Genomic DNA, 27,839 nt, shown 5'->3' on the forward strand with positions numbered 1-27,839 from the left:
TCAGGAGCCCACTTGAGTTCTTTTGTAAGTCAAAAATCAGCATTGCTGATTTTTTGTTTAATAAGAGCATACTGTGTAAAAGATTAAATATATAAACAAATAAGCTGACATAATCTTTATGCAAGTCATTATAATCCTAGTTACTTACTTTGTGATATGCTGTTTCCCACTTTAATAAATTGGATGGAAACAACTCTGTTAGTCGTAGAAAATATTAAGCAATCAGGGTCAATGAAGAGTTAGAACTGCCCTGAGACAACAATTTTTTTTCATTTCTGTAAGCAAGAGTTGTGTACCTATCTGTACATTATTGAAGTCTTAGAAAAAAGAACTGATTTTACCAAATTGGTAAATCTCTGTCTTAAATAGAATCAGATTTAACATTGTGATTTTTTGTGGGGATGGAAGCTCATTTTCTTAAAATGTTTTGCTATAGGAGCAGCAGACTTTATCTGTAAAGAGCCATATAGTAAAATTTTTGGACTCTGTGAGCCACATAGTCTATGAATACTCCGCAGCTTTCTCATTTTGATATGCTAGCAGCCATTGACAGTATACAAACAAATGGATGTGTCTGTGTTCCAATAATACTTTATTAATAATAAGAAGAGGTGGACTGTAATTTGATGACCCTGCTATAGAATCTAAAAAGCATTGTTGTTATGATTCTGGAGAAATATTGGGTCTGGTACCTGAATCCCAAAGGTGACAAGTGGGTAATGTTTTATTTGAAATTTCTTGATTGGTTGATTTTTGTTTTCCTTAAATCAGAAGATTTGTTGGACAAAGTTGAGGCAGCTCAGAAAATCAAGACAACCTAATTAAAGTCACTTCATAACTTGAGTTTTGAGAAATTGAGATCAGTAGAAGCAAAACAATTACAAAGAAACAAAAAGTGATTTAGATACCTGAGAAGGAAATTTGTTAGTCTACCAGAGGTTTCAAAATATTGGAATGGATGTAGAGAAAAAGCTATACAATATTATCAAATTGGAATATTAACAGACTAAAGATGATACAGGTATTATATTGTCTAATCTCAGGAAAATAGATTGTGTTATCTCCATGGTTCCTTTTAAAAAGAATATATGTAATTATGGTCCTTTAAATCTAGTTTAGATAATATAATTGATCTGCTTCTTAGGTAATCTCCATAATCATTTGGATTTTATATATACATTATAACCTACATACAAACGGAGAAAGCAGTGGCAACCCACTCCAGTACTCTTGCCTGGAAAATCCCATGGACAGAGGAGCCTGGTAGGCTGCAGTCCATGGGGTCACTAAGAGTCAGACACGATTGAGCGACTTCACTTTCACTTTTCACTTTCATGCAATGGAGAAGGAAATGGCAACCCACTCCAGTGTTCTTGCCTGGAGAATCCCAGGGAGGCTTCCTGTGTGCTGTTTCGGATCTGTCAGGAATTCTCTGCTCCTTACTAATTCCTGAATACTCAGGAATTAAGAGGAGAGGCAAGCCTCTCCCGGGGGCTGAAGAATCCAGGCATTTCCTTCATTAGTTTTTCTATACAGTGATAAGTATCCTCTTCCTCCTTGTGAACCTTACGGTAAAAGTGATTGTTTACAAATCTCTCTCTTTAATATGCATTGCCTATGTTTTGTAAGTCTGGAATTTTAATCTTTATCTTTGCTATGAATAACAACTTTGTAAGACAGTATTTATACACACACCACGTTAATGAAAACACCTTTGCTCCATCAGAGCTCTGGTCCCTGTGTCTTTCTCTCTCTCTCTCTCTTTCTCTCTCAAGAGTATGTCAAGGCTGTATATTGTCACCCTGCTTATTTAACTTATATGCAGAGTACGTCATGAGACACGCTGGGCTGGAAGAAGCACAAGCTGGAATCAAGAATGCTGGGAGAAATATCAATAACCTCAGATATGCAGATGACACCACCCTAATGGCAGAAAGTGAAGAGGAACTCAAAAGCCTCTTGATGAAAGTGAAAGAGGAGAGTGAAAAAGTTGGCTTAAAGCTCAGCTTTCAGAAAACGAAGATCATGGCATGGCACTTCATGGGAAATAGATGGGGAAACAGTGGAAACAGTGTCAGACTTAATTTTTGGGGGCTCCAAAATCACTGCAGATGGTGACTGCAGCCATGAAATTAAAAGACGCTTACTCCTTGGAAGAAAAGTTATGACCAACCTAGATAGTATATTGAAAAGCAGAGACATTACTTTGCCGACTAAGGTCCATCTAGTCAAGGCTATGGTTTTTCCAGTGGTCATGTATGGATGTGAGAGTTGGACTGTGAAGAAGGCTGAGTGCCCAAGAATTGATGCTTTTGAACTGTGGTGTTGGAGAAGACTCTTTGAGTGTCCTTTGGACTGCAAGGAGATCCAACTGGTCCATTCTGAAGGAGATCAGCCCTGGGATTTCTTTGGAAGGAATGATGCTAAAGCTGAAACTCCAGTACTTTGGCCACCTCATGTGAAGAGTTGATTCATTGGAAAAGACTCTGATGCTGGGAGGGGTTGGAGGCAGGAGGAGAAGGGGACGACAGAGGATGAGATGGCTGGATGGCATCACCGACTCGATGGACGTGAGTCTGAGTGAACTCCGGGAGTTGGTGATGGACAGGGAGGCCTGGTGTGCTGCGATTCATGGGGTCTCAAAGAGTCGGACACGACTGAGCAACTGAACTGGACTGAACTGAATTAATTTTTAGTTCCATTCATTTGTATTAAAGTGAAGAATGAAGTTGCTCAGTCGTGTCCGACTCTTTGCAACCTGGTGGACTGTAGTCTACCAGGCTCCTCTGTCCATGGGATTCTGCAGGCAAGAATACTGGAGTGGGTTGCCGTTACATAGCTTTTAAAATATTACCTTTGCTTTCTCTTTTGAAAACACATCTTGAATTTTAATTTTTTTGACAGCCTCCAGTGGGTGGGCCAGTATTAGAGCTCAAGACTGATAACATGAGTGTATAATTTATTAATGGATTAGGATATAATTACTTATAATTACTGTTGTTTATGTCCCATGTGAAGAGAAAAAGAAGTGAAAAGCATTGTTTATGAGCTATATAAAAATTTTGTGGGTTTCCTCTAATAATAGCAAGAAATTAAATATTGTTTCAGATATTTTGCTTTGTTCAGCTTGGGGTAATACACATTTTGTAGTTTTTTGTTTTTGTTTTTTACCATAATATATTTTTACTTGGCTTCTTTAGGATGCAGTAAGAAGTTTTTCTTTAGGATGCAGTAAGGCAGGAGAAGGGGATGACAGAGGATGAGATTGTTGGATGGAATCACTGACTTCATGGACATGAATTTGAGCAAGCTCCGAGAGTTGGTGATGGACAGGGAAGCCTGGCATGCTACAGTCCATGGGGTCACAAAGTGTCGAACACTGCTGAGTGACTGCACTGAATTGAATTGATTGAAGAAGTTTTTATAGAAGTTTCTCTTGGTACCTGAGGAGAGAAATATTCATCTTTGTCCAGCTGCTGCTGCTGCTGCTGCTGCTGCTAAGTCACTTCAGTTGTGTCTGACTCTGTGCGACCCCATAGACGGCAGCCCACCAGGTTCCGCCATCCCTGGGATTCTCCAGGCAAGAACACTGGAGTGGGTTGCCATTTCCTTCTCCATTGCATGAAAGTGAAAGTGAAGTCACTCAGTTGTGTCCAGCTCTTTGTGACCCCATGGACTGCAGCCTACCAGGCTCCTCTGTCCATGGGATTTTCCAGGCAAGAATACTGGAGTGGGTTACCATTGCTTTTTCTGCCTTTGCCCAGCTACTCCACGTCATTTATCTCCAGTGGCTTAACTTCCCAAATTCAGTGTTCACTTGTGACACTTAAAAATTAAATACATTGGATCTGATAAATGGCATTTTGAATATAGGCTAGAGATAAATTGTAAATTATCTTGAAGTCACATTTTAAACTATTTATTCCCAAGTTTTTGTCTTTGTTTCAAGTCTTAAACATTTATTTTAAAGAAGAATGATGGTTCCTTTGTGAGTATACAAATTTTTTTCCTTCACATTTTGTAAAAAGTGTATAATTTTTGGCATTATTTTCACCATACTCCCTAATTTGTTTCTACCTTCAAGTAATAAAGCGTCTAATAAAATATGCTTTTTACAAGATCTCTCTAAAAAATATGCTTTGATCTTCAAATAGGACAATCTAATAGACAAATTAATAGAAAGGACAATCGAATAGAAAAACTCAAAAGTTCTGTTGCTGTGGGAAAGGACGAAAAAGGAGAAGCTAGCTATACAGCACCAACTCTTCACCACAGTTATCTTACTTCTTTATGTGACTGTCAGCATTCCCTGAAGCTTGAAATATTAGATGATTGAAAACTGGGGTCAGTGATGACAAAGGGAAATCTGAGTGTCAAACCAGGACCACCTTAATTATGATTTTCTTCCCTTGACTTAAAGATAATCTGTTCCATTCCCAAAACTTGAAATATTTAGATATAAATGAACTTCACCCACTTTTCATGTCATTCCTTCCCCTCCATCTCTCTCTAAGAAATACAACAAAATCTTATGTAATGTAGTTTTTCACTGTTAGCTGCACTTTTTAGTACTAGCTCATTTGCTAAAAGGAGAAAATATAAGAGTTTTTATTTTTATTAACTTTGCTACTACTTCTATGTGACTGTATGTGAGATAGAATTTGAAGGGTTAATGCGGCCACAATAAGGAAAAAGTGGAGATGTACTGCTTGCAAACAAGATGTTTTGCCAAGAAGATGGACATAGCCTTGAGATTAATGGTCCCTTGCAAATAAGGAAACATTCCCTTCTTGTGATAAGGGCTCTGGACAGACTCTGCAGTAGGCCGGAATTTCACTGTCTTTTGCTGTATGATAACATTTATGCACATGCGGTGTACTGAACAAGTTTGGTCATACAGTCTGGAATTCTGCCCAGGGGGGCTATATAAAAATAAACCTCGAGCCTGCTTGCTTGCGCAGTTATTATTTTCCCTCTGGCCAGAGTGTGTCTGTCTCTTGTATGTCTTGTATGTTTTATGTCATTTCACTCGTAATCTCCAGAAATCTCCTACAGAATTCTTTAGTAAATATTGAACGTTGATAATAAACTAAATGTGTCAATGATGCTTAATGGTTTGGGTTGTCATTACTTCCATAACATCCTTCCTACGAATTGGGTTTTAGATTAAATAGAGTTAAGTTTTGGAGGTTACTGCAGACATAGGGATTTTCTTATTAGTTACCTAAGTGTAGATTTGTAGACCTCTGATTCTGTTTTCATTTTTAAAGCAAAACATGGTATGGTTACAAGGAAAACAGAAAACCCTCAGGACTCTTAGCTCCTTATCCTAATGCTGAAGTAGAGCCTTTTATTTCAAGTTTATAATTCCAGTTACTCAGATAAGAATGATTATGCTTATGGTTCTTTCTTCCTCCTAGATTCGTCTTCTGGATGTCTAAATGCTTTGGCTCAGCAGGGTGCCATAGATGTTTATGTCAGCCAACTGGGAAAAGTGGAATTGAAAGTCCATAAAGGTTAGCTAAGTGAAATGTTTTATTTTGACATATGATATTAGGAAGAGTTTATGTAATGTTCAGGAAACAGATGGTCAAATTATCTACACTGACAGAGATTTCAAAAAAATTTTTCTCTATTAGAACCTGATTTAAAGACTGGAATACTGGCCCTCTAGACCAATCATCTTTGAAACTTTTGGAATAGATGGCCATGAAGACTATCTTTTTTTCTTTTTTGTATTACAAACAAAAATGTTGTGATTTATTGACTGTTATTTGGAATTTTTCAGTTTAATGTCTAAAATAAATACTCTTTGGAGGGAAAGAGTTCTCATACATTCTTTTGGTAGCTTTCCTGTTCCCTTGTAAGAGGACTTTCTCAGGCCATTATGCTAGAATAATACTTTTAAAGGTATGATCCTAAAATAAATGTGTCACCAAGAAGGTTCTCTAAAGTGATTATTAACTAAGTCTCTTGTAGCAGGGGTCCCCAACCCCTGGGTCATGGACCAATAGTGGTCTCTGGTCTGTTAGGAACTGGGCTACACAGCAGGAAGTAAGCAAAAGACCAGTGAGCAAAACTTTATCTCTATTTACAGTCACTCCCCATCCCTTGTGCTTTGGCCTCATCTCAGGAAAACGCTCAGGGCTCCCACTGATTCTGCATTATGATAAGCTGTGTAATTATTTTATTATATATCACAATGTCGTAATAATACAAATAAAATACACAATAAATGTAATGTATTTGAATCATCCTGAAACACCACCCTCTGTCCCCGGTCTGTGGAAAATTTGTCTTCCACAAAATCTGTCCTGGGGCCGAAAAGGTTGGGGACTGTTGTAGTATCAGACTTATGATGTGTCTCTTCTGTAATCTTATTTCTAATACAAATAGCTTATTCTAAGAGTTCAAGTCTTTCATAAAAAATTATATACTTTTTAATCACCTGAAGGCTGTGAATATACAAGTCTTTGTATGCATGCATGCACATAGATGTACACATGCATGGTGATAAGTGACTTGGGGACTTGAAGTAGCTTGGCTATAGGGGCTTAAGTGAACCTCCATAGAGACCAGTTGTTCCTGTTGTTAGTAATTTCTTTGTCATGTTGGTTTAGTACTGTTTTTGTTCAGTGAGGCTCTCTTAGTATCAAAATGAAACTACGAGCATAAATATGTGAAACTGAAGTTATTTCTGATACACAGGTATTATTTGATTTCTCAAGATCACATTTTTTCCTTTTAAATAAGATAATATTATGTTCTCACTAAATTTCTAAGAGCTTCAATAATACTATTTAGGATATTTTGTAAATGGCAAAAAATTCATATAATTGCATTCTTGTATTGTGAAGACCCAAGGGAAAAAACCAATACTACATTTAATGTAACTAGTAACAGTAAAAACATAGTTTTGGATAGCTCTTACATGGAAATCATTTACTATTTTATATGAATGGGCAAAAAAGTAAAAGCAAACAAAAAGCATTATTAATCTTCATCCACTTGAAGTATTTTTAACTATTATTTGGATTGTTTTTCCAGTAACTTACTGAAATAGCACATGATATTGCAAGATTTGATTGGAATTACAATTTTATGTTTTCTCCTATAGGGACCATGATACTGGCAGAAGCATAAAGATAACTGGAAACAAAGTTTTCTATTCAGGTCTCTTAATTCTCACTAGACTTGGGAGCACCAACTTTCTGGAGTGATGGAAAGTTTTCACAATTCTGTTGCTTACTAGTTAGTAAAGACATCTGGAATCCTTTCCAGCTCTGCCACTCTCTTGCTGAAGGGTTTAAGAGCCAGCCACTTGAGTCTCCTCTGCTGTCCTTTCAGCCCCTGTAGTCATTTTGCCAAGTGAAAAAAACTGTCACAATGCTTATTTCCTCTCTTCCTATGAAAGTTAATATGATGACCTTATGAATTCACTTGAAAAGGCTGTGTTTAGGCTTGAGAGTCAGAGTCACATCTGAAAACTGACTTTTCCACTTAAAATTTTTACTTGATAAAGCCTTTAATCTTAACTGTATAATATCCCTTCAATAAATGATGCTATTGTTAGTATTCACTTTTTAATTTTTAAAAAATGGTATTGATGTCAGTAGCCATGAAGCAGTTTTTGAAGTGAAAAGAGGCTGAAGATATAATAGGTGCTGCCCTTTCTAAAGAAGATAGTGTTAGAGATGGCACTTAGGGTAGAGCTTTCAAAAATCGTGAAACTTCATTCACAGATAGGAATGGAATTTTGGTAGTGATAGTTTTTGCTCTTTAAGGCTGTGGAGAGATAAGGGTAGAACTCTTTGCATCACTTAACATTTTTAAGACTCCCACAGATTTACAGTCCCTTTATTTAAGAACAGAAAAAAAAAATATGTTTTTAAAAGTATCACATTTCATATATTTAGAGATAAAGTTTTAAAACCTTTGGAAAAGGTTTTTAAAATCCATTATTTTCTACATTTTAAAGTATATTTGATAGAAGAACATGTATCTTCTATTTATCCTGACATTTTCCTAGTTTGCTTTTGAATTTTCCTAAAGCCCTCATAATTTGTTTTTATGGGCAGCTCCTATTTAAGTAGCTGACATTGAAACTCTGAAAAGCAATTTGTTTTTTAAATAAGATAAACCAATTGTAGTAATGTGCTTTGTTCCCCCCTTTTTGAGGAGTAAATACTGAAGTTCATCAGGTTTAACTCCAGATTTCCAGCTCCCACTAGAAAGGGTAAGAAGATACAGAATTACTTAGGGAAACGTAAGCTGATGTTAACCAAACTGGAAAGCACACAATGACCCATAAACAAAATCCTTCTAGAAGAAATCTTTACAGCATTCACAGTAGTTGTCATCCTGACCTTCTTTGTGGACAGAGATGAGGTTACTGTTTTATGGGAAGGGCCTCTTATTTATTTGATATGTAAAAAATGGAGAAAGAAAACTCTTGAAAGGAGAATGTACTGGTGAATTTTCACTGCAACCCATGTAATTGTTTTGAAAAATGACTCCTCCTTAACAGGTGTTTTGTTGTTGTTTTGGTAAGATTGTAGTAGAAATAAAGTTGAGAGTCTTGCTTCAGGTACCCCAAAAGAAGTCTGTAATCCATTAAAAGAAACATTAGTGAGTTGAAATCTAAATATTCCTTTTAAAATTTTTGTTATTGACCCTCCCCTCCCCCACAAACAAGGTACTACTGAAAGCATAAGACCTCACGGTTCTAGTTATGTTATAGTGATCAGTGAGATCACAAGTCTGATAATACAATGAGGTAGCAGTGTATGAAATACCGCAATGATTAAGAGCACTGGTCTATTGTCATTGCAATGGATCTTGATTCTAGCAATAGCTGTCATGGAAACGAGCAAGTTCTTACCTGTAAAATTGGGATTACAATAATACCTCATAAAGTTGAGAGGGAAATTAAAAGATGATGTAATGAAGGTGTCTGGCTCTTAGTAAATGCTCAATTAATGGTAAATTCTGTCTGTAAGCTGCATGTCTATTAAACTCACTTTTCTAGTATTGGACAAGCTGGCTAAGACTATTGGCAAAAGAAGAAATAGTAGTTCCTAATGGCCTAGTGGCTCATATTCTTGACAAAAGATATTGTGATTGCCTTGGAAATAAGAGATGTTGACCACCTGAGGGTGAGGTAAAGGTATTGCTATTTAAATCAAATATACTGATGAGTAAAGACAGACTATTGGGAGCAATGTTACTCTTTAGATAATTTTTATAATAGTCTCCAGTACTTTTTATTTCTTTGCATTAAATAAGCTCTTCATTAAATTCATCACAGGCTCTATTCTTGTCAAGGTTGCATCTTCTCTTCAAGCTTATTTACAGTTATCAGGGAAAGAGATTGATGTGAACTCAGATGTCCATGTAGAAGAAATGAATGAAGCTCATAGAGATGATGGTGTGATAATTACTGGTAAGGAGACTGCATTTTGCTGTGTAAGATGAATAGTCATTGTCCGTCTATAAGTAGAAATATGTTATACTTAACTGCAGCTTTAGTCTTTTATTCTTTTATGTTGTCACATAGTGATGTTTGACACATTTTTCTTCCAGCTGCTTATCACTAATACAATTGCAGGCATTTAGTCCTGTCATTGGATAAAGTAGATTTTAAAAACTTTCCTGTCAAAGAGATTTCATTTATACATTCATCCATCAATATAAATTTGAGTTGCTTCTACTTCTTGGCTACTGTGAATAATGTTGTCATAAACATAAGTGTGTGAACTTAGCCTTTAAAAGGAAGGCAATCTTATTATATGCTTACAACATCAGTGAACCTTGAGGACACTACAGTAAGTGAAATAAGCCAGTCACAGAAAGACAAATAACGTCTGATTACGTTTACACGGGATATGTAAAGAATGAAAATAGAGAGGAAAATGCGGAGTTGTTCAGCAGGTATAAAGTTTCAGTTTTGAAAGATGAAAACGTTCTGGATATCTATTGCATAACAATGTGAATATACTTAACACTACTAAACTGTAAAATTTAAAATAGTTAAAATGATTATAATTTGATAAAATGACTAATTTTTGATTATAATAAAAAAATAAAACGGTAAATTTTACTTTCTGTGTTTTTTACTATAACCAAAAATCTCTCTTTTTGACATAGTTGCTTTCTAATTCTTGGTCTTAAAAATCAATTACAGTTGACCCTTGAATAACAGAGAAATTGTGGTCATTGGTCCCCCACCCCAGTGCAAAGTCAAAATTCCACCTGTAGCTTTTCAGTCAGTCCTCCCTATTAGTGGTTCCACATCTGTAGACTGAACAAACTGCAGATCATGTAGTAATGTCATATGTATTATTTTTAAAAAATCTGTGTGTAAGTGGATTCACATAGTTCAAACTTCTGTTCTTCAGTTTGAACTATAAACACATATATTATATTGTAAGATATGAAGTTAACTTTGTGTAATTTTAATAAATAAATAGGCGTTTGGTGTGGTATTGTGCACATTGTAAACTTGATTTTTTAGTTTGACAAATTCTTAATTCCAAAAATATGTAAAGTTTTTCCACTTTTTTTCTAATTACCTTTGGCTATACTGATAGTGAAGAGATGACTCATTGGAAAAGACTCTGATGCTGGGAGGGATTAGGGGCAGGAGGAGAAGGGGACGACAGAGGATGAGATGACTGGATGGCATCACTGACTCGATGGACGTGAGTCTGAGTGAACTCTGGGAGTTGGTGATGGACAGGGAGGCCTGGCGTGCTGCGATTCATGGAATTGCAGAGTCAGACACGAATGAGCAACTGAACTGAACTGAACTGATACTGATAGCTGATACTACCTCAAAAAATATTTATGGTATGGATAATACATTTATATAGTAAAAAAAGTAATAAGTAATGCCGGTGAACTTCTCCTTTACATCTTATCAGAGTGTAATTGAGACAGACATTGAAATCACCATGAGGTTTTGATATAATTTTATATATATATATATGCACAAGATTGTTTTAAATTGCTGGTCTCTTACTTTCAAATGCATTTCCAATATCCTGCATTTGCACTATCCTCACAGTTGCTGGTTTTGATATCATATTTGTGTGTGAATGATTCCCTATCTTTATTTTATGTTTGTCTTTATTGGTGAGCTTTCCTATTTGTAATTTGTTTCTAATTTTGGCCTTTTCTTTTCCATATAGAGAAGTTCCTTCAGCATTTGTTTCAAAGCTGACCTGGTAGTGCTAACTTCTCTTAAATTTTGCTTGTCTATAAAGCTTTTGATTTCTTCATCAAATCGAATGAGAGCCCTGTTGGGTAGAGTATTCTTTGTTGTTGGTTTTTCCACTTTCATCACTTTAAATGTATCATGCCACTCCCTTCTGGCCTGGCAAGTTTCTGCTGAAAAAATCAGCTGATAACCATATGAGGATTCTGTTATATGTTGTTTGTTGCTTTTTTCTTGTTGCTTTTGATATTTTCTCTTTAATTTTTGTCAGTTTGATTAATATGTGTCTCAGTATGTTCTTCCTGAGATTAATCCTGTAATGGACTCGTTGTACTTCTTGGACTTGAGTGTTTCCTTTCCTGTGTTACAGAAATTCTAAACTGTTATCTCTTTAAGTATTTTTCCTCCCTTTCTCTCTCTCTTCTCTTTTTGGGACCCTTATAATGTGAATGTTGGTGCATTTAACATTGCCCCAGAGATCTCTGAGTTTGTCTTTATTTCTTTTCATTCTTTTTTCTCTATTCTATTCCACAGCAGTGATTTCCACCAATTGGTCTTCCAACGCACTTACTCATTCTTCTGCCTCTTTCGTTCTGCTTTGATTCCTTCTAGTGTATTTTTCATTTCAGTTATTGTATTGTTCATCTCCATTCTTTAAGGCTTCAAGTTCTTTATTAACCATTTCTTGTATCCTCTCAGTCTGTGTGCCGCTCATTTTCTGAGATCTTGGACCATCTTTACTATCATTTCTGTCAGTTTTTTTTCACGTAGTTTGCCTATGTCTACTTCACATAGTTGTTTTTCTGTAGTTATATCTTGTTCCTTCGCCTGGGACATATTTTGCTGCTGTCTCATTTTCTCTGCTATCTCACTTTCCATGTTTGTAGCTTGTTTTTTTTCAGCATTGTAGTTCTTCTTAGTTCTAGTATCTGCCTCCTGGGAGGTAAAGTTGGCCTAAGGTCTTCCTGGTAGGCTTCCTGGTAGGTGGAATTGGTGCCTGTCCACTGGTGGGTGGAGTTGGGACTTGTCACTCTGGTGGGCAGGGCTGTGTCAAGGAGTGTATTTATAGGCAGCTCTTGGCTCAGGACCAAGAAACAGAGAAGAAACAGTAGCCCTCATGGTCAACAAAAGAGTCCAAAATGCAGTACTTGGATGCAGTCTCAAAAACTACAGAATGATCTCTGTTTGTTTCCAAGGCAAACTGTTATAATATCACAGTAATCCAAGTCTATGCCCCAATCAATAATGCTGAAGAAGCTGAAGTTGAACAGTTCTATGAAGACCTACAAGACCTTATGGAACTAACACCCAAAATAGATGTCATTTACATTATAGGGGACTGGAATGCAAAAGTAGGACATCAAGAGCTACCTGGAGTAACAGGCAAATTTGGCCTTTGAGTACAAAATGAAGCAGGGCAAAGGCTAATAGAGTTTTCCCAAGAAAATGCCCTGGTCATAGCAAACACCCTCTTCCAACAACACAAGAGAAGACTCTACACATGGACATCCCCAAGTGGTCAACACTGAAACCAGATTGATTATATTCTTTGCAGCCAAGGGTGGAGAGGCTCTATACAGTCAGCAAAAACAAGATCGGGAGCTGACTGTGGCTCAGATCATGAACTCCTTATTGCCAAATTCAGACTTAAATTGAAGAAAGTAGGGAAAACCACTAGACCATTCAGGTATGACCTGAATAAAATCCCTTATGATTATACAGTGGAAGTGAGAAATAGATTTAAGGGACTGGATCTGATAGATAGAGTGCCTGATGAACTATGAACATAGGTCCATGACATTGTACAGGAGACAGGGATCAAGACCATCCCCAAGAAAAAGAAATGCAAAAAACAAAATGGCTGTCTGAGGAGGCCTTACAAATAGCTGTGAATAGAGGAGAAGCTAAAGGCAAAGGAGAAAAGGAAAGATATACCCATTTGAATGCAGAGTTCCAAAGAATAGCAAGGAAAGATAAGAAAGCCTTCCTCTGGGATCAACACACAGAAATAGAGGAAGATAAGAGAATGGGAAGGACTAGAGATCTCTTCAAGAAAATTATAGATACCAAGGGAACATTTCATGCAAAGATGAGCACAATAAAGGACAGAAATGGTATGGACCTAACAGAAGCAGACTATATTAAGAAGAGGTGGCAAGAATACACAGAAGAACTATGCAAAAAAGATCTTCATGACCCAGATAACCACGATGGTGTGATCACTCACCTAGAGCCAGACATCCTGGAATGCAAAATCAAGTGGGCCTTATAAACCATCACATGAACAAAGCTAGTAGAGGTGATGGAATTCCAGTTGAGCTAATCAAAATCCTAAAAGATGATGCCCTGAAAGTGTTGCACTCAATATGCCAGCAAATCTGTAAAACTTAGCATTGGCCACAGGATTGGAAAAGATCAGTTTTCATCCCAATCCCAAAGAAAGGCAATTCCAAAGAATGTTCAAACTACTGCACATTTGCACTCATCTCACATGCTGGCAAAGTAATGCTCAAAATCCTCCAAGCCAGACTTCAACAGTATGTGAACCATGAACTTCCAGAGATTTAACCTAGATTTAGAAAGTAAGGCAGAGAAACCAGAGATCAAATTGCCAACCTCCTCTAGATCATCGAGAATGCAAGAGTTCCGAAAAACATCTATATCTGCTTTATCGACTATGCCAAAGCCTTTGACTGTGTGGATCACAACAAACTGGAAAATTCTTAAAGAGATAGGAATACCAGACCACCTGACCTGCCTCCTGAGAAATCTGTATACAGGTCAGGAAGCAACAGTTAGAACTGGATGTGGAACAACAGACTGGTTCCAAATTTGGAAAGGAGTACATTGTATATTGTCACCCTGTATATTGTATGTTGTCACCATGCTTATTGAACTTCTATGAAGAATACATCATGTGAAATGCCGGGCTGGATGAAGCACAAGCTGGAATCAGGATTACCAGAAATATCAATAACCTCAGATATGCAGATGACACCACCCTTATGGCAGAAAGCGAAGAACTTAAGAGCCTCTTGATGAAAGTGAAAGAGGAGAGTGAAAAGTTGGCTTAAAACACAATATTCAGAAAACAAAGATCATGGCATCCGGTCCCATCACTTCATGGCAAATAGATGGGGAAACAGTGGAAACGGTGGCAGACTTTATTTTTTTGTGCTCCAAAATCACTGCCAATGGTGGCTGCAGCCATGAAATTAAAAGATCCTTGCTCCTAAACCTAGACAGCATAATAAAAAAGCAGAGACATTACTTTGCCAACAAAGGTGCGAAGAACTGACTCATTGGAAAAGACCCTGATGCTGGTCAACATTGAAAACAGGAGGAATAGGGGATGACAGAGGATGAGATGGTTGGACGGCATCACCAACTTGATGGACATGAGTTTGAGTAAGCTCCGGGAGTTGGTGATGTACAGGCAAGCCTGGCGTGCTGCAGTCCATGGGGTCACAAAGAGTGACACAACTGAGGAACTGAGCTGAACTGAACTGGCTCAGGAGAACTTTATGCAGCCTGTCTGCTGATGGGTATGGCTGTTTCTCTAGCCCCCACCCAACCCCAGTCCCCCTACCTACCCCCTAACCCTGCCATTAGTTGTTTGTCCTGAGGCATCCCAGCACTGGAGCCTGCAAGCTTTTTGGTGGGGTTGGATCTCAGTGTCAAAATGTTGACCTCCAGGAGAGTTCATGTGGATGATGATTGTTCACTGGGGCGTCTGCCACTAGTGTCCTTGCCTCCACAGTGAGCCACAGCTGATCCCTGCCTCCACCGGAGCCCCTTAAAAATCCACCAGTAGGTCTGGCCTAGGCTTCTATGGAGTCACTGGTTTTTCCTGGGTCCAGTACACATGAAACCTGTGTGCACTCTCTGAGAGTGGTTTCTGTGTTTTCTCAAATCCTGTGGAGCTCCTGTACTGCAGCCCTGCTTTCATTCAAAGCCAAATGCTCTGGGGGCTCCTCCTCTTGATGGCAGACCTCCAGACTGGGGAGCCTGGTGTGGGGCTCAGAACTCTCACTCCTATGGGAAGACCTCTGTAATGTAATTATTTTCCAGTTTGTGGGTCACTCACTCAGCAGGTATGAAATCTGATTATATTGTAAAAGCTCCTCTTATACCATCTTGTTGTAGCTTCTCCATCTTTGGGTATAGAATATTATTTTTGGTAAGTTTGAATCTTTTGTTGATGATCGCTCAGCAGTTAGTTGTGGTTTTGGTGTTTTCATGAGAAGAGGTGAACTCAAGTCCTGCTGCTGCACAATCTTGTCTCTAACGCAGAGGACACTGAAATGAAAGTGTGTATATGCATGTATGCTGTAGGCTTACCCATGAGATATTCTTGAGAAAAAGGAAGTATTTGTGATGGTGGTGGTGGCAGTGGGGTGTCTTCTTGAGATCAAGTTTCACAATAATTAACAGCCACTATATTAAATCTTGGCAGAGAGTAGAAATTATTTGGGGGGAGGGAGAATTTTTTTCCTCTGAAATAAAGAAATTAATTTAATGACAAAAAAAATCAAGTTTTTGTCTTAGATATTCATTTTATATATCATAAAAGTTAAAAAGGCAGTCTTAAAATCATAAAATATTAGCAAAAAGTGTAGCAGTAGTAAAAAAATAACACCTGTACAATTTCAGATTCACTCTGTGCTTAATGGTCAGACTCTTGGTTACACAGAGAAAATCTGATGAAAATTTTAAGTGTTAAATGTGGTAAAAATCAATTTCTTGTGATATGATATCTTGGATTTGATAAAGAACCAATAAAGTTACATTTTTTGGCCCTCTTAATGTAAAGTAATAATACAAATTCATTTAATAATGCTCTGAATGATAGCATAATCAAATTATTTTGCATGTTAGAATGTTTGAATTATAACTATTTTTTTCACTTTTCATTCTGTAACTCATAAAATCATGCATTTCTGAAATTTAGATTTAGTTTAAGTTCCTTTTCAAAACCCTATTCTTGTTTCAGCCTTTGAAAAAAAGACCTCATTATATCCTCTAAGAATGCTTAATACTCTTGTCATTAGATAAAATCATTATTTGCAGACCTGATATCTTTTATTAAGTTCTTGCCTGTTTCCATTCCACTAAACAGGTGCCACTTCAAACTTAATATATGTAAAAACAGATATTATCTTTTACTAGGCTAGTTCTTCCTCCTCCTGTCATCTCTATTTCCCTTTTTTTAGTCAGTCACTCAACAAACATTTATTGAGTCAGGTACTGCTAGAAATTAGGAGTGCAAAGATAAGGTAATAAAGCATGGTCTCTGACATATGAGAAGCTTATGTCCTAGTGAAGCAAGATAGACAAACCAATGAATATAATAAAGTGGGATAAATGCTGTAATAAAGGTATGTGCATGGTACCATGCGAGCATGGAAGTGGCACGTCTAAATTATACTAGCATTGTGAATTTGAGGAAGTAAGACAAGTTCAATATAGTAGAGTGTAGCGAGGGAGGGGCACAGTGGTATAAAAGGAGGCTGGAGAGTTCAAGAGGGATCAGATCATAGAGGGCCAATTTGGCTTTTATAGCAAATGCATTTCAAAGGCACTGAAAGGCTTCAATCTGGAGTTCATATAATCGGATCTGTGTATTAGAAAGATCACAGAACTTCCTAGTGGTCCAGTGGTTAAAATCCACCTGGCAATGCAGGGGACATGGATTCAAACCTTCGTCTGGGAAGAGTCCACATGCTGCAGGGCAACTAAGTCCATGCATCACAACTAGTGAGTTATCATGCTGTAGAACCCACGCTCTGCAAGAAGAGATGCCACCCATGACGATAAGCCCATGCACCACTACTAAAGAGTAGCCCCCTCTTGCCGCAACTAGAGAAGGCCCCTGCACAGCAGTGAAGACCCAACACAACAACAACAACAAAAGAAAGGTTACTGAATGTTGAGTGGGGAAATATTGGAAAGGACAGTGGTGGGTGAAGGAAAAGTTAATGATCATTAACAGGTTATCACAGTAATTCAGAGGAAAGAGTTTAGTGGCCTGGACTCCACAATGATCTATTTTAAAGCAAACAAGTGAATAAAAAACCTTAAATAAATTTTGGTTGAAAAACATAGATACAAGTATACCTCATTTTATTGTACTTTGCTTTATTGTACTTCACAGATACTGTGTTTTTCACAAATTGAAGTTTTGTGACAATTCTGCATGGAGCTTGTATATTGGTGCCATTTTTTTCCAGAACATTTGCTTCCTTTGTGTCTCTGTGTCTCATTTTGGTAATTCTCTCAGTATTTTAATTTTTAAAATTGTTATTATATGTGTTTTGGTGATCTGTGATCTTTGATGCTACTGTTAAAATTGTTCTGGGACACCATGATGATCCCCCTATGAGACATTGAACTTAATTGATAAAGGTTCTGTGCCATCTGATTGCTCCACCAATTGGCTGTTCACCTGTCTCTCTCCCTCTCCTCAGATCTCCCTGTTTCCTGAGAGACAACATTATTGAAATAGGGTAGTGAAATAACCCTACAATGGCCTCTAATAAGTGTTTAAGTGAAAGGAAGAGTTCTAAGGAACTCTTAGAATGAAAGGAAGAGTTCTAAGTGTTCAAGTGAAAGGAAGAAACTTCCAAGTGAAAGGAAGAGTCCTAAGCGTTCAAGTGACAGGAAAAGTTGCATATCTCTCACTTTAAATCAAAAGCTAGAAATGATTAAGCTTAATGAGGAGCACTTGTTGAAGCCAAAATAGGGTGTGAACTTGGCCTCTTGCACCAAACAGGTAAACAAGTTATGAATGCAAAGGAAAAGTTCTTGAAGGAAACTAAAAGTGGTACTTCAGTGAACACTTGAATGATTAGAAAGTGAAACAGCCTTATTGTTGATACGGTGAAAGTTTTAGTGGTTTGGATAGAAGATCAAGCCAGCCACAACATTCCCTTAAGCCAAAACCTAATTCAGAGCAAATCCCTAATTCTCTCCAATTCTACAAAGGCTGAGAAGGATGAGGAAGCTACAAAAGAAAACTTTGACGTTAACAGAGTATGGTTTAAGGAAAGAAGCAATCTCCATATCTTAAAAGTGCAAGGTGAAATAGCAAATGCTAATGTACAAACTGTAGCAAGTTATCCAGAAGATCTAACTAAGGTATTTAATGAATGTGACTACACTAAACAATAGATTTTCAATGTAGAAGAAACAGCCTTATATTGGAAGAAAATTCCATCTAGGATTTTTGTAGCTGGAGAAGTCAATGTCTGGCTTCAAAGCTTCAGAAGACTTTATCAGGGTCCAGTGCAGCTGGTGACTTAAAGTTGAAGTATTGTTCATTTTCCATACCAGAAATCCTACGCAGCTTCAGAATTATGCTCAACTTACTCTGCAGGAAAGACTAGAGATCTCTTCAAGAAAATTAGAGATACCAAGGAAACATTTCATGCAAAGATGGGCACAATACAGAGCAGAAACGATATGGACTTAACAGAAGATATTAAGAGGTGGCAAGAATACAAAGAAGAACTATACAAAAAAGATCTTAATGACCCAGATAACCATGATGGTGTGATCACTCACCTAGAGCCAGACATCCTGGAATGCAAAGTCAAGTGGGCCTAAAGAAAATAGAAAAAGCAACAGAATTCCAGAAAAACATCTACTTCTGCTTCATTGAATATGCTAAAACCTTTGACTATGTGGGTCACAACAAACTGGAAAATTCTTTAAGAAATAGGAATACCAGACCACCTTACCTGCCTCCTGAGAAATCTGTATGCAGGTCAAGAAGCAATAGTTAGAACTAGACTTCGGGTAACGGACTGGTTCCAGATTGGGAAAGGAGTACATCAAGGCTATATTTTGTCACCCTGCTTATTTAACTTCTGTGCAGAGTACATCATGTGAAATGCCAGGCTGCATGAAGCACAAGCTGGAATCAAGACTGCCAGAGAAATATCAGTAGCTTCACATATGCAGATGACACCACCCTTATTGCAGAAAGCAAAGAAAAACTAAAGAGCCTCTTGATGAAAGTGAAAGAGGAGAGTGAAAAAGTTGGCTTAAAACTCAACGTTCAGAAAACTAAGATCACAGAATCCTGACCTACCTCTTCATGGCAGATAGATGGGGAAATAATGGAAACAGTGACAGACTTTATTTTGGGGGCTCCAAAATCAATGCAGATGGTAACTACAGCCATGAAATTAAAAGACACTTGCTCCTTGGAAGAAAACTATGACCAACATAGACAGCATAATAAAAAGCAGAGACATTACTTGACTGACAAATGTCCATTTAGTCAAAGCTATGGTTTTTCCAGTTGTCATGTACAGATAGATGTAAGAGTTGGACCATAAAGAAAGCTAAGCGCTGAAGAATTGATGCTTTTGAACTGTGGTGTTGGAGAAGACTCTTGAGAGTCCCTTGGACTACAGGGAGATCCAGCCAGTCCATCCTAAAGGAAATCTGTCCAAAATATTCATTGGAAGGACTGATGCTGAAGCTGAAGCTCCAATACTTTGGTCACCTCATGTGAGGAACTGACTCATTGGAAAAGATGCTGGGAAAGATTGAAGGCAGTAGGAGAAGGGGATGGTAAAGGATGAGATGGTTGGATGGAATCACCAACTCGATGGACATGAGTTTGTACAAGCTCTGGGAGTTGGTGATGGATAGGGAAACCTGGCGTGCTTCAGTCCATGGTGTCACAGAGTCAGACAGGACTGAGCGACTGAACCTAACTGATTCTTCCTGTACTCTAGAAATGGAACAGCAAATCCTGGGTTTGTTTTGCACATCTGTTTACAACATGGTTTACTGAATATTTTAAGCTGTTTTAAGCTGACTGTGTTTTTCCCTACTGCTCAGGGAAAAAAAAGAAATTCAAAATATTGCTTCTCAGACAATGCACCTGGCCACCTAAGAGCTGTGATGGAGACATACAATGGTGTTAATATTGTTTTCCTGCCTGCTGATACAACATCCAAGTTGATGTGGAGTAAATTCAACTTTCAAGTCTTACTGTTTAAGAAATAAATTTCATAAGGCTCTAGCTGCCAAAGATAGTGATTCCTCTGATGGATCTGAGGAAAACAAACTGAAAACCTTCTGGAATGGATTCATCAGTCTAGATGTCATTAAGAATATTTGATTTCATGGGAAGAGGTCAAAATATCAACAGTGAAAAGAATTTGGAAAAAGTTGAATCCAACCCTCATGGATGACTCTCAGGGATTCAGGACTTCAGTAGGGGAAGTAACTACAGATACAGTGGAAATGCAAGAAAGCTTGAATTATAAGCAGAGCACAGAAAGATATGACTAAATTACTGCAGTTTCATGATGAAACTATAATGGTTGAGGAATTGCTTCTGTGAATGGGCAAAGAGTGATATTTTTGAGGTGGAATCTAGTTCTGGTGAAGATGCTAGCAGACTGTTGAAATTATAACAAAGGATTTAGAATATCACACAAATTTAATTGATAAAGCAGGAGCAAGATTTGAGAGGATTAGCTCCAATTTTGAAAGTTCTACTGTGGGTAAAATGGTGTCAAACAGTATTGCATGCTATGGAGAAATTGTGAAAGGAGGTGTCAGTCAGTAGAGCAAACTTCATTGTTATTTTATTTTAGGAAATTGCCATATCCATTAAATCCTTCACCAACCACCTCCCTAATCAGTTAGCAGCCATCATCATCAAGGCAAGACCCTCTAAAGCGTCAAATAATGAGCAATTTTTAGCAATATTTTTTACTTTACAATTTACAGATTTTTATTATACTTAAAAATGTATCAAATTTTAAATTATGATTGTAAATGGATGCTGTGAGAAAGATGTATGCTTACCTCATTCGTTATTATGATGCTCCTTAGCCCATTTAATTATTTTTTGTGTTATTATGTCTTATACTCTGGCCCCTGTTTCCTAAACCAGGAAGGATCAAATTGCAGAACAAAGTTTATTTCCTGCTCACAGCCCAAGAATCAGATTTCTTTTGGCGAGTGGCATATGATACATGGAAACTGGGCCCCAAATGGATCTGTAGATTGTCTCTGATATTAGATTAAATCCATGAGAGTGGGAATACAGGGAGATTTCAGATAAAGATTTCAGCAGTCGTTTGTAGAGAGAGCTGTATGAACAAGTTATTAAGTTTAGAGAACCTTTATGTTTCATTTTTATTTCAAAACTGGTGCTCAAAAGTCCACAGATCTCTTTTATGAACTGGATGTAATAATTTAAGAGGTCTTGAAAATCAAAACAGATTGTTTTTTCTGTAGAGATTTCCAATCTGAAACCCAGTTTTGGAAGTAATGAGCAGCTTTATATGTGAGTTGTTATTATAGGCAGCTGAGCTCAGCTCTTCTGGGCCTTCGTTACAGAGTCTGTGAGGCATAGAAACAGAAATACTCTCTCTGCTAAGAGGTCTGGATTGTATCTGTAGCATGATTTCTATAAGAAACCATGCCAGTAAACTTTAGTTCCTAGGGCTCAGGCTTCCCACAGGGTTAGCATGTGTCAGCCTGTAATTTTATTTGATTTCCTGCTCCATGGTTTCCCTTGTTGTTGCCATCACTGATAAATAAATGTATGTTGTATAATTCTTAAAGTGATTTATAAATACATGCTATTCTAAGGTCAAAAGAAAGCCTGGAACTCTTAGGCTAAAACACTTACCTACTAAAGAGTTATGCACAGTGTATTCTTTGGGATATATTCTCTGATCCTTTTGAGATCCTTGATTCTAAAGTTTTGTGTTCTATCCGTATATGATAGGGCTTCCCTGGTATCTCAAATGGTAACGAATCCGCCTGCAATGTGGGAGACCTGAGTTCGATCCCTGGGTTGGGAAGATTCCCTTGGCATGACAAGGGCATGGCAACCCACTCCAGTATACTTGCCTGGAGAATCCCCATGGATAGAGGAGTCTGGTGGGCTGCAGTCCATGGGGTCACTAAGAGTCAGACGTGACTGAGCTACTAAGCACAGCACAGCATGTATATATGGTAAATTGGATAGGTGGTAAATAGCTTAGGTCAGATATTTCTAGAAATAAATTGACTTCTCTACTAAGTTTTAAACTGGATTCACCAACTTAAATTTGAAAGTTGTATATCAAGCCATTCTCTAAGACCAGAAGTGCATGTGGTACAAAGTTCTTTTGTCTTAAAAGCGCCCCAATTTAAATGATTAGAGAGTATTAAAAATAAAGTATGTTGTCAGCCAAACAATTGTTTGTTTGACATTGTCTGCATGTTAGGGAGAGTGGTATTAAATATTACTGGGTTCACTTTTAGTCAAACTGTAAATGTAAAGCATGATAAAAGTAAGTTCATTTGGGATCAAAATAAACTACCAAGTCAGAAGAGAGTTCTCAGCTTGTTTGTATGCCAGAAACTTATATATTTAATGGTATTGTGATTTCTATTGGAAAACTAGTTCATTGGTTGGAAAAGAGGTTGAAATGAGACTAAGCTCAGAGGATGCCACTTTTAAGAGCTAGAGACAATATTTTCTTTCCAAACAAGAAAAAAAAGTCTAGTCTTTTGATATGACTCATAGGAATAACTTTTTTTAGAACACACAAGTTTTGGTTTTCTTCCAGTTTATAGCATTTGGAGAAATGTTGATTTGTCAGTCATGTAGATGTGCAAGGAAGAAATTTGGTAGCATGGAAGAATGCTATAAGTTTATGGCTGGCTGCTTAAAAATACGTTGACAGAGAGTTAATGTAGAAACTGCCTTCAGATTATTTGTGCTATTACGGTATTTTTGTTTCTCCATTTTGTTAAAGTTTAACTTCCTGGGAGTGTATTAGATAGATATCAGCTTTGTTTGTTAAGGTTTACCAAAAAAGGAAGGTCAGGTTTTGTTTCTATTCATCCGCAAACTTTACCTGTTAAGGACAGATTGTGAATGTTAGATTTTTCAGGCTACATGTGGTTTCTGTTGTGTATTCTCTTTTGTTTTTTTATAACCCTTTAAAAATGTGGAAGTCATACTTAGCTCTTGGGCTATAAAAACAGGCCTCAGGCCAGATTTGGCCTGTGGGCCATAATTTACTGACTCTCTAGACTAGAGATCAAAGTGCAGACCCCAATCTTAGAGCATGTAAATTCTGTGATGCCTGGGTTTGTTTCTTTTTATTTTGTTTTCATGTTTATTTTGGTCATTCAAGAAAGACTGAACTGTAGCCAAATCTTAGCCTGAGGAAACTCTTCCCAGTAATGAAGAAAAAAAGATTTGTGCACATAGAAGTATAATAATGTAAAATTTAAGAAACAGTACAGCCATAGAAAATTTAAGATAGCAAGTGAAAACACAAAAACATGTTCAATATCGCTAGTCAATCATGAGATATGAATTAAAACCAGAATGAGATGCTACTACATACCTATTAGCATGGCCAAAATAAGAAATACTGATAATATCAAATACTGGCAAGGATGTGGAGAGATTGGGTCTCTCCTGCATTGCTGTTGGGTGTGTAAAATAATATAGCCACTCCTGAATTCAGTCTGTCATTTTGTTAAAAAAAAAAAACTAAGTGTGAAACTACCATATGATCCATATGACATTCCTGGGCATTTACTTTGGAGAAATGAAGCTTAGTATTTCACATAAAAACCTGTACATAGGTATTCATAGCTTTATTTCCAATAGGCCAGAACTGGAAATGACTAAAATATACTTCTACCAGTAAATTGTCACACACACTGTGTGATATGTCCATACATTGGAGTACTGTTCAATAATGAAAAAGAACGATCTATTAATACAACTTTGCTAGAACCTAAAGGCATTATGCTGAGTGAAAATAGCCAGACTAAAATTGAATTTCTAGAAATGAAAGCTGCTTTATCTGAGATGAGAAATACAGTTGGTGGAATTAGACACAGAATAATATTTCTTGGGCAAAACTGATTAATTGTATACTTGCTCAAAGCCTAGTCTACTGTTGACTTTGTCATTATCCATGATAATTGAGAGAAAATACAATGATGGGCAGCATTAAACTAGCTCAAAAATACTTTCTTGTAGAAATTTGTTAAGATGTCCTGGGTTGCACTTTTGTCAAAGGAAGACTGTATGTAAACAGTTTAAGAATGTTGACAACATTAAAATATTTGGCATGTGCTTGTGTTTGGTATTAGAGCTTTTGTTTGTGAAATACATAAAATAATAAGATTTCAAAGTAGTTATTTTCATGCTTTTTCTTAAGTGTATAATTTATTTTCTTAGCCAGCTGGTAAGCTTTTTGAGGATATTAGCATGTCTATACATTGTTTAAACCTCCCTAAGATATTTAACATGGTGCTTCCCACTTTGGGTGGTCATTAGTGTTTATAATATAAAAGAGGGAATCCTCCAACTGTGATGCAATGAAATTTAATCGGTTCCCAATAAGACAGCACCAGAATTATCCCTCTGAACCCAATGTAAATAAACTCAGTTACAGGGCTTGGAGTGGGGAGTGCTGGGGTAGGTGGCAGGAAGAAGCTCACCTTAGTCAAGATGCTTAAGCCCATTTTTAAACAAGAGACAGAAATTTTGCCAGTTACCTTACAGCCCTATCCTTGTCCATGGCTAATGCTGATTAGATCAGGTTCATTTTGGGTTAAATAATGTGTTCAGTTCAGTTCAGTCACTCAGTCGTGACCGACTCTTTGAGACCCCATAAATTGCAGCACACCAGGCCTCCCGGTCCATCACCATCTCCCGGAGTTCACCCAAATTCATGTCCATCGAATCGGTGATGCCATCCAGCCATCTCATCCTCTCTCATCCCCTTCTCCTCCTGCCCCCAATCCCTCCCAGCATCAGAGTCTTTTCCAATGAGTCAACTCTTCACATGAGGTGGCCAAAGTACTGGAGTTTCAGCTTTAGCATCAGTCCTTCCAAAGAACACCCAAGACTGACCTCCTTTAGAATGGACTGGTTGGATCTCCTTGCAGTCCAAGGTACTCTCAAGAGTCTTCTCCACCACCACAGTTCAAAAGCATCAATTCTTTGGCACTCAGCCTTCTTCACAATCCAACTCTCACATCCATACATGACCACTAGAAAAACCATAGCCTTGACTAGACAGACCTTTGTTGGCAAAGTAATGTCTCTGCTTTTGAATATGCTATTTAGGTTGGTCATAACTTTCCTTCCAAGGAGCAAGCTTCTTTTAATTTCATGTCTGCAATCACCAAGTGTAACACCTCTCAATTAGGTATTTAGAAATCAATCAATCATATAAATGTCCAACTTGAATATTTATATACTTGGGTAAATTTGAACATGGCAGATTTTGAGAGCAAATGCATAAGTTTAAAAACATCCTGAGAATAAACTTTTTTCCCCAATTAATGGAAGCCAAGCCACATGGGGATAGAATAGTCATTTCCCATTTCTTGGTCAAAAAATATTGCCTGATTTTCATTGGCAAAGGGAATTAAAAAAGGAACAAGGTTTCTGCAACCCCAAGTTTCAGTCCTTGTTACAAGATTTTTGTAGGAAGGAATTTATAAACTTTACAAATTAGAATTAGAGTCTCCATAGATTCAACCCAAAGTTCAGAGCTTTTAGTAAACTTATTGGCAAGAGAAAGCTCTTTTCCAGCAAGCTAAATGGAACTTTATAAACTGCCTTGCTTGTGAGTATTTTTCATAAGCTAAAATCACTTGTGTGTTCAGTTTATTAATAGTAATAGCACTGCATGGTCTCTATTGCTGCAGAAGGAAATAGGTAGATTTGGCTTCTCTTTCCATAAGCAAGCAACTCATGATTGGGGAGGTAAAAGTTCTTACTTTTTAAAAAATTTTACCTCCCCAATCATGAGTTGCTTGCTTATGGAAGGGAGAAGGGGATGACAGACAATGAGACGGTTTGATGGCATCACTGACTCAATGGCCATGAGTTTGAGCAATCTCTGGGAGATGGTAAAGAACAGGGAAAATGGGCTTGCTGCAGTCCATGGGGTCACAAAGAGTCAGACATGACTGAGCGACTGAACAACAAAAGATCTTAGGTATTTGGGAAACCCTTATTAATTTTGACACTTTACTATTGTTGTTAAAATGTGTAAAAAAATAATAGTTCTAATTATTCGTGGTTGTTTTAACAATTGGTATTCAGAATTACCAAAGAATTGATGCTTTTGTACTGTGGTGTTGGAGAAGACTCTTGAATGTCCCTTGGACTGCAAGGAGATCAAATCAGTCAACCCTAAAGGAAATCAGTCCTGAATATTCATTGGAAGGACTGATGTTGAAGCTGAAGCTTTAATACTTTGGCCACCTGATGTGAAGAACTGACTCACTGGAAAATACCGTGATGCTGGGCAAGATTGAAGGCAGGAGGAGAAGGGGATGACAGAGGTTGAGATGATTGGATGGCATCACTGACTCAAGGACATGAGTTTGAGCAACCTCCGGGAGATGGTGATGGATAGGGAAGCCTGGCGTGCTGCAGTCCACAGGGTTACAAAGAGTCGGACATGACTGAGCAACTGAACTGAACTGATTCAGAATTATCAGTTCTTTCCTCTATGTTTGTTTTAATTACTAGAAAAAGAAATTCTATACTATAGAAAAACTGTTGGTTATAGATACCGTGAAATAATGATCTGTTAAATGCAGTACAGGCACACAAAGATGAAGGGATTAAAATTGACAAAATTGTGAATCCTTTAATGATGAAGATTAGAGGAAAAAGAGAAGCCTCTAACACAAAGATTCACCAGTTGAATGAGAAAGATTTTAAGCAATTTCATGAGAAGTTGGGATATGATGATACTGGAAATACAGCAAAAGAAATGGAAGGAAAAATCTCCAGAGGAAGTCACTGAATACTCAACTATCTTTTGTGAAAGATGCAGTAAAGAAATAGACAAGATTATGGCTCAAATCAAAGGGGAGAGGCAAGAATTCAGAGAGTTTGTATCAAAGATACAAAGTCTTGACACAAAGACTGAATGGTACAAAGTACCTTTTCAGCAGGTGGGAACATCATATATACTAAGGAAGGAGAAAACTATAGTAGAGAAGAGAGTTTGTTTCCTTGATTTGTGTGCTTGGATTCAACAAAGAAAATGTATATGATGAATTCAGACAGCGTATTCACTATATTCCTCAGTTCAGATTTGACTGGTTTCTTAAGTCCAGAATTGCAGTGGAACTCCAGAGGTATAACACCTTAACTACCTTGATTGAAAGAAAAAAGAGAACTAGAAGACTAGAGACGGAGAAGGCAATGGCACCCTACTCCAGTACTCTTGCCTGGAAAATCCCATGGACGGAGGCTGCAGTCCATGGGGTTGCTAAAGAATTAGACATGACTGAGCGACTTTACTTTCACTTTTCACTTTCATGCATCGGAGGAGATGGCAACCCACTCCAGTGTTCTTGCCTGGAGAATCCCAGGTACAGGGGAGCCTGGTGGGCTGCCGTCTATGGGGTTGCACAGAGTCGGACACGACTGAAGTGACTTAGCAGCAGCAGCAGACTAGAGATGGCAAAAAAAAAAATAACAGGTGAGCACAATGATTGCCATAGCCCATTAGCTTGAGAGTTTCCAGGCTGTTCGGCAGGGAGAGGGGTAACACAGGTAGAGGGCTGTTAGAGTTAACAAGAGAAAGTTCCAGAGTGAGCC

At 37.6% G+C, this 27,839-nt stretch overlaps 1 protein-coding gene across 1 annotated transcript in view; it reads left to right on the top strand.

The window, feature by feature from the left end:
- FAM185A (family with sequence similarity 185 member A) overlaps positions 1 to 27,839 on the top strand; it is a 70,239-nt gene that overhangs the window by 41,553 nt on the left and 847 nt on the right. Inside the window, exons 6-7 of the mRNA XM_068972393.1 lie at positions 5,421 to 5,516; positions 9,308 to 9,442. Coding sequence (XP_068828494.1) covers positions 5,421 to 5,516; positions 9,308 to 9,442 — 231 coding nt within the window. The remainder of the gene's footprint in view (positions 1 to 5,420; positions 5,517 to 9,307; positions 9,443 to 27,839) is intronic.

Source organism: Capricornis sumatraensis, chromosome 5, assembly GCF_032405125.1.
Source record: "Capricornis sumatraensis isolate serow.1 chromosome 5, serow.2, whole genome shotgun sequence".
Taxonomy (NCBI): Eukaryota; Metazoa; Chordata; class Mammalia; order Artiodactyla; family Bovidae; genus Capricornis; species Capricornis sumatraensis.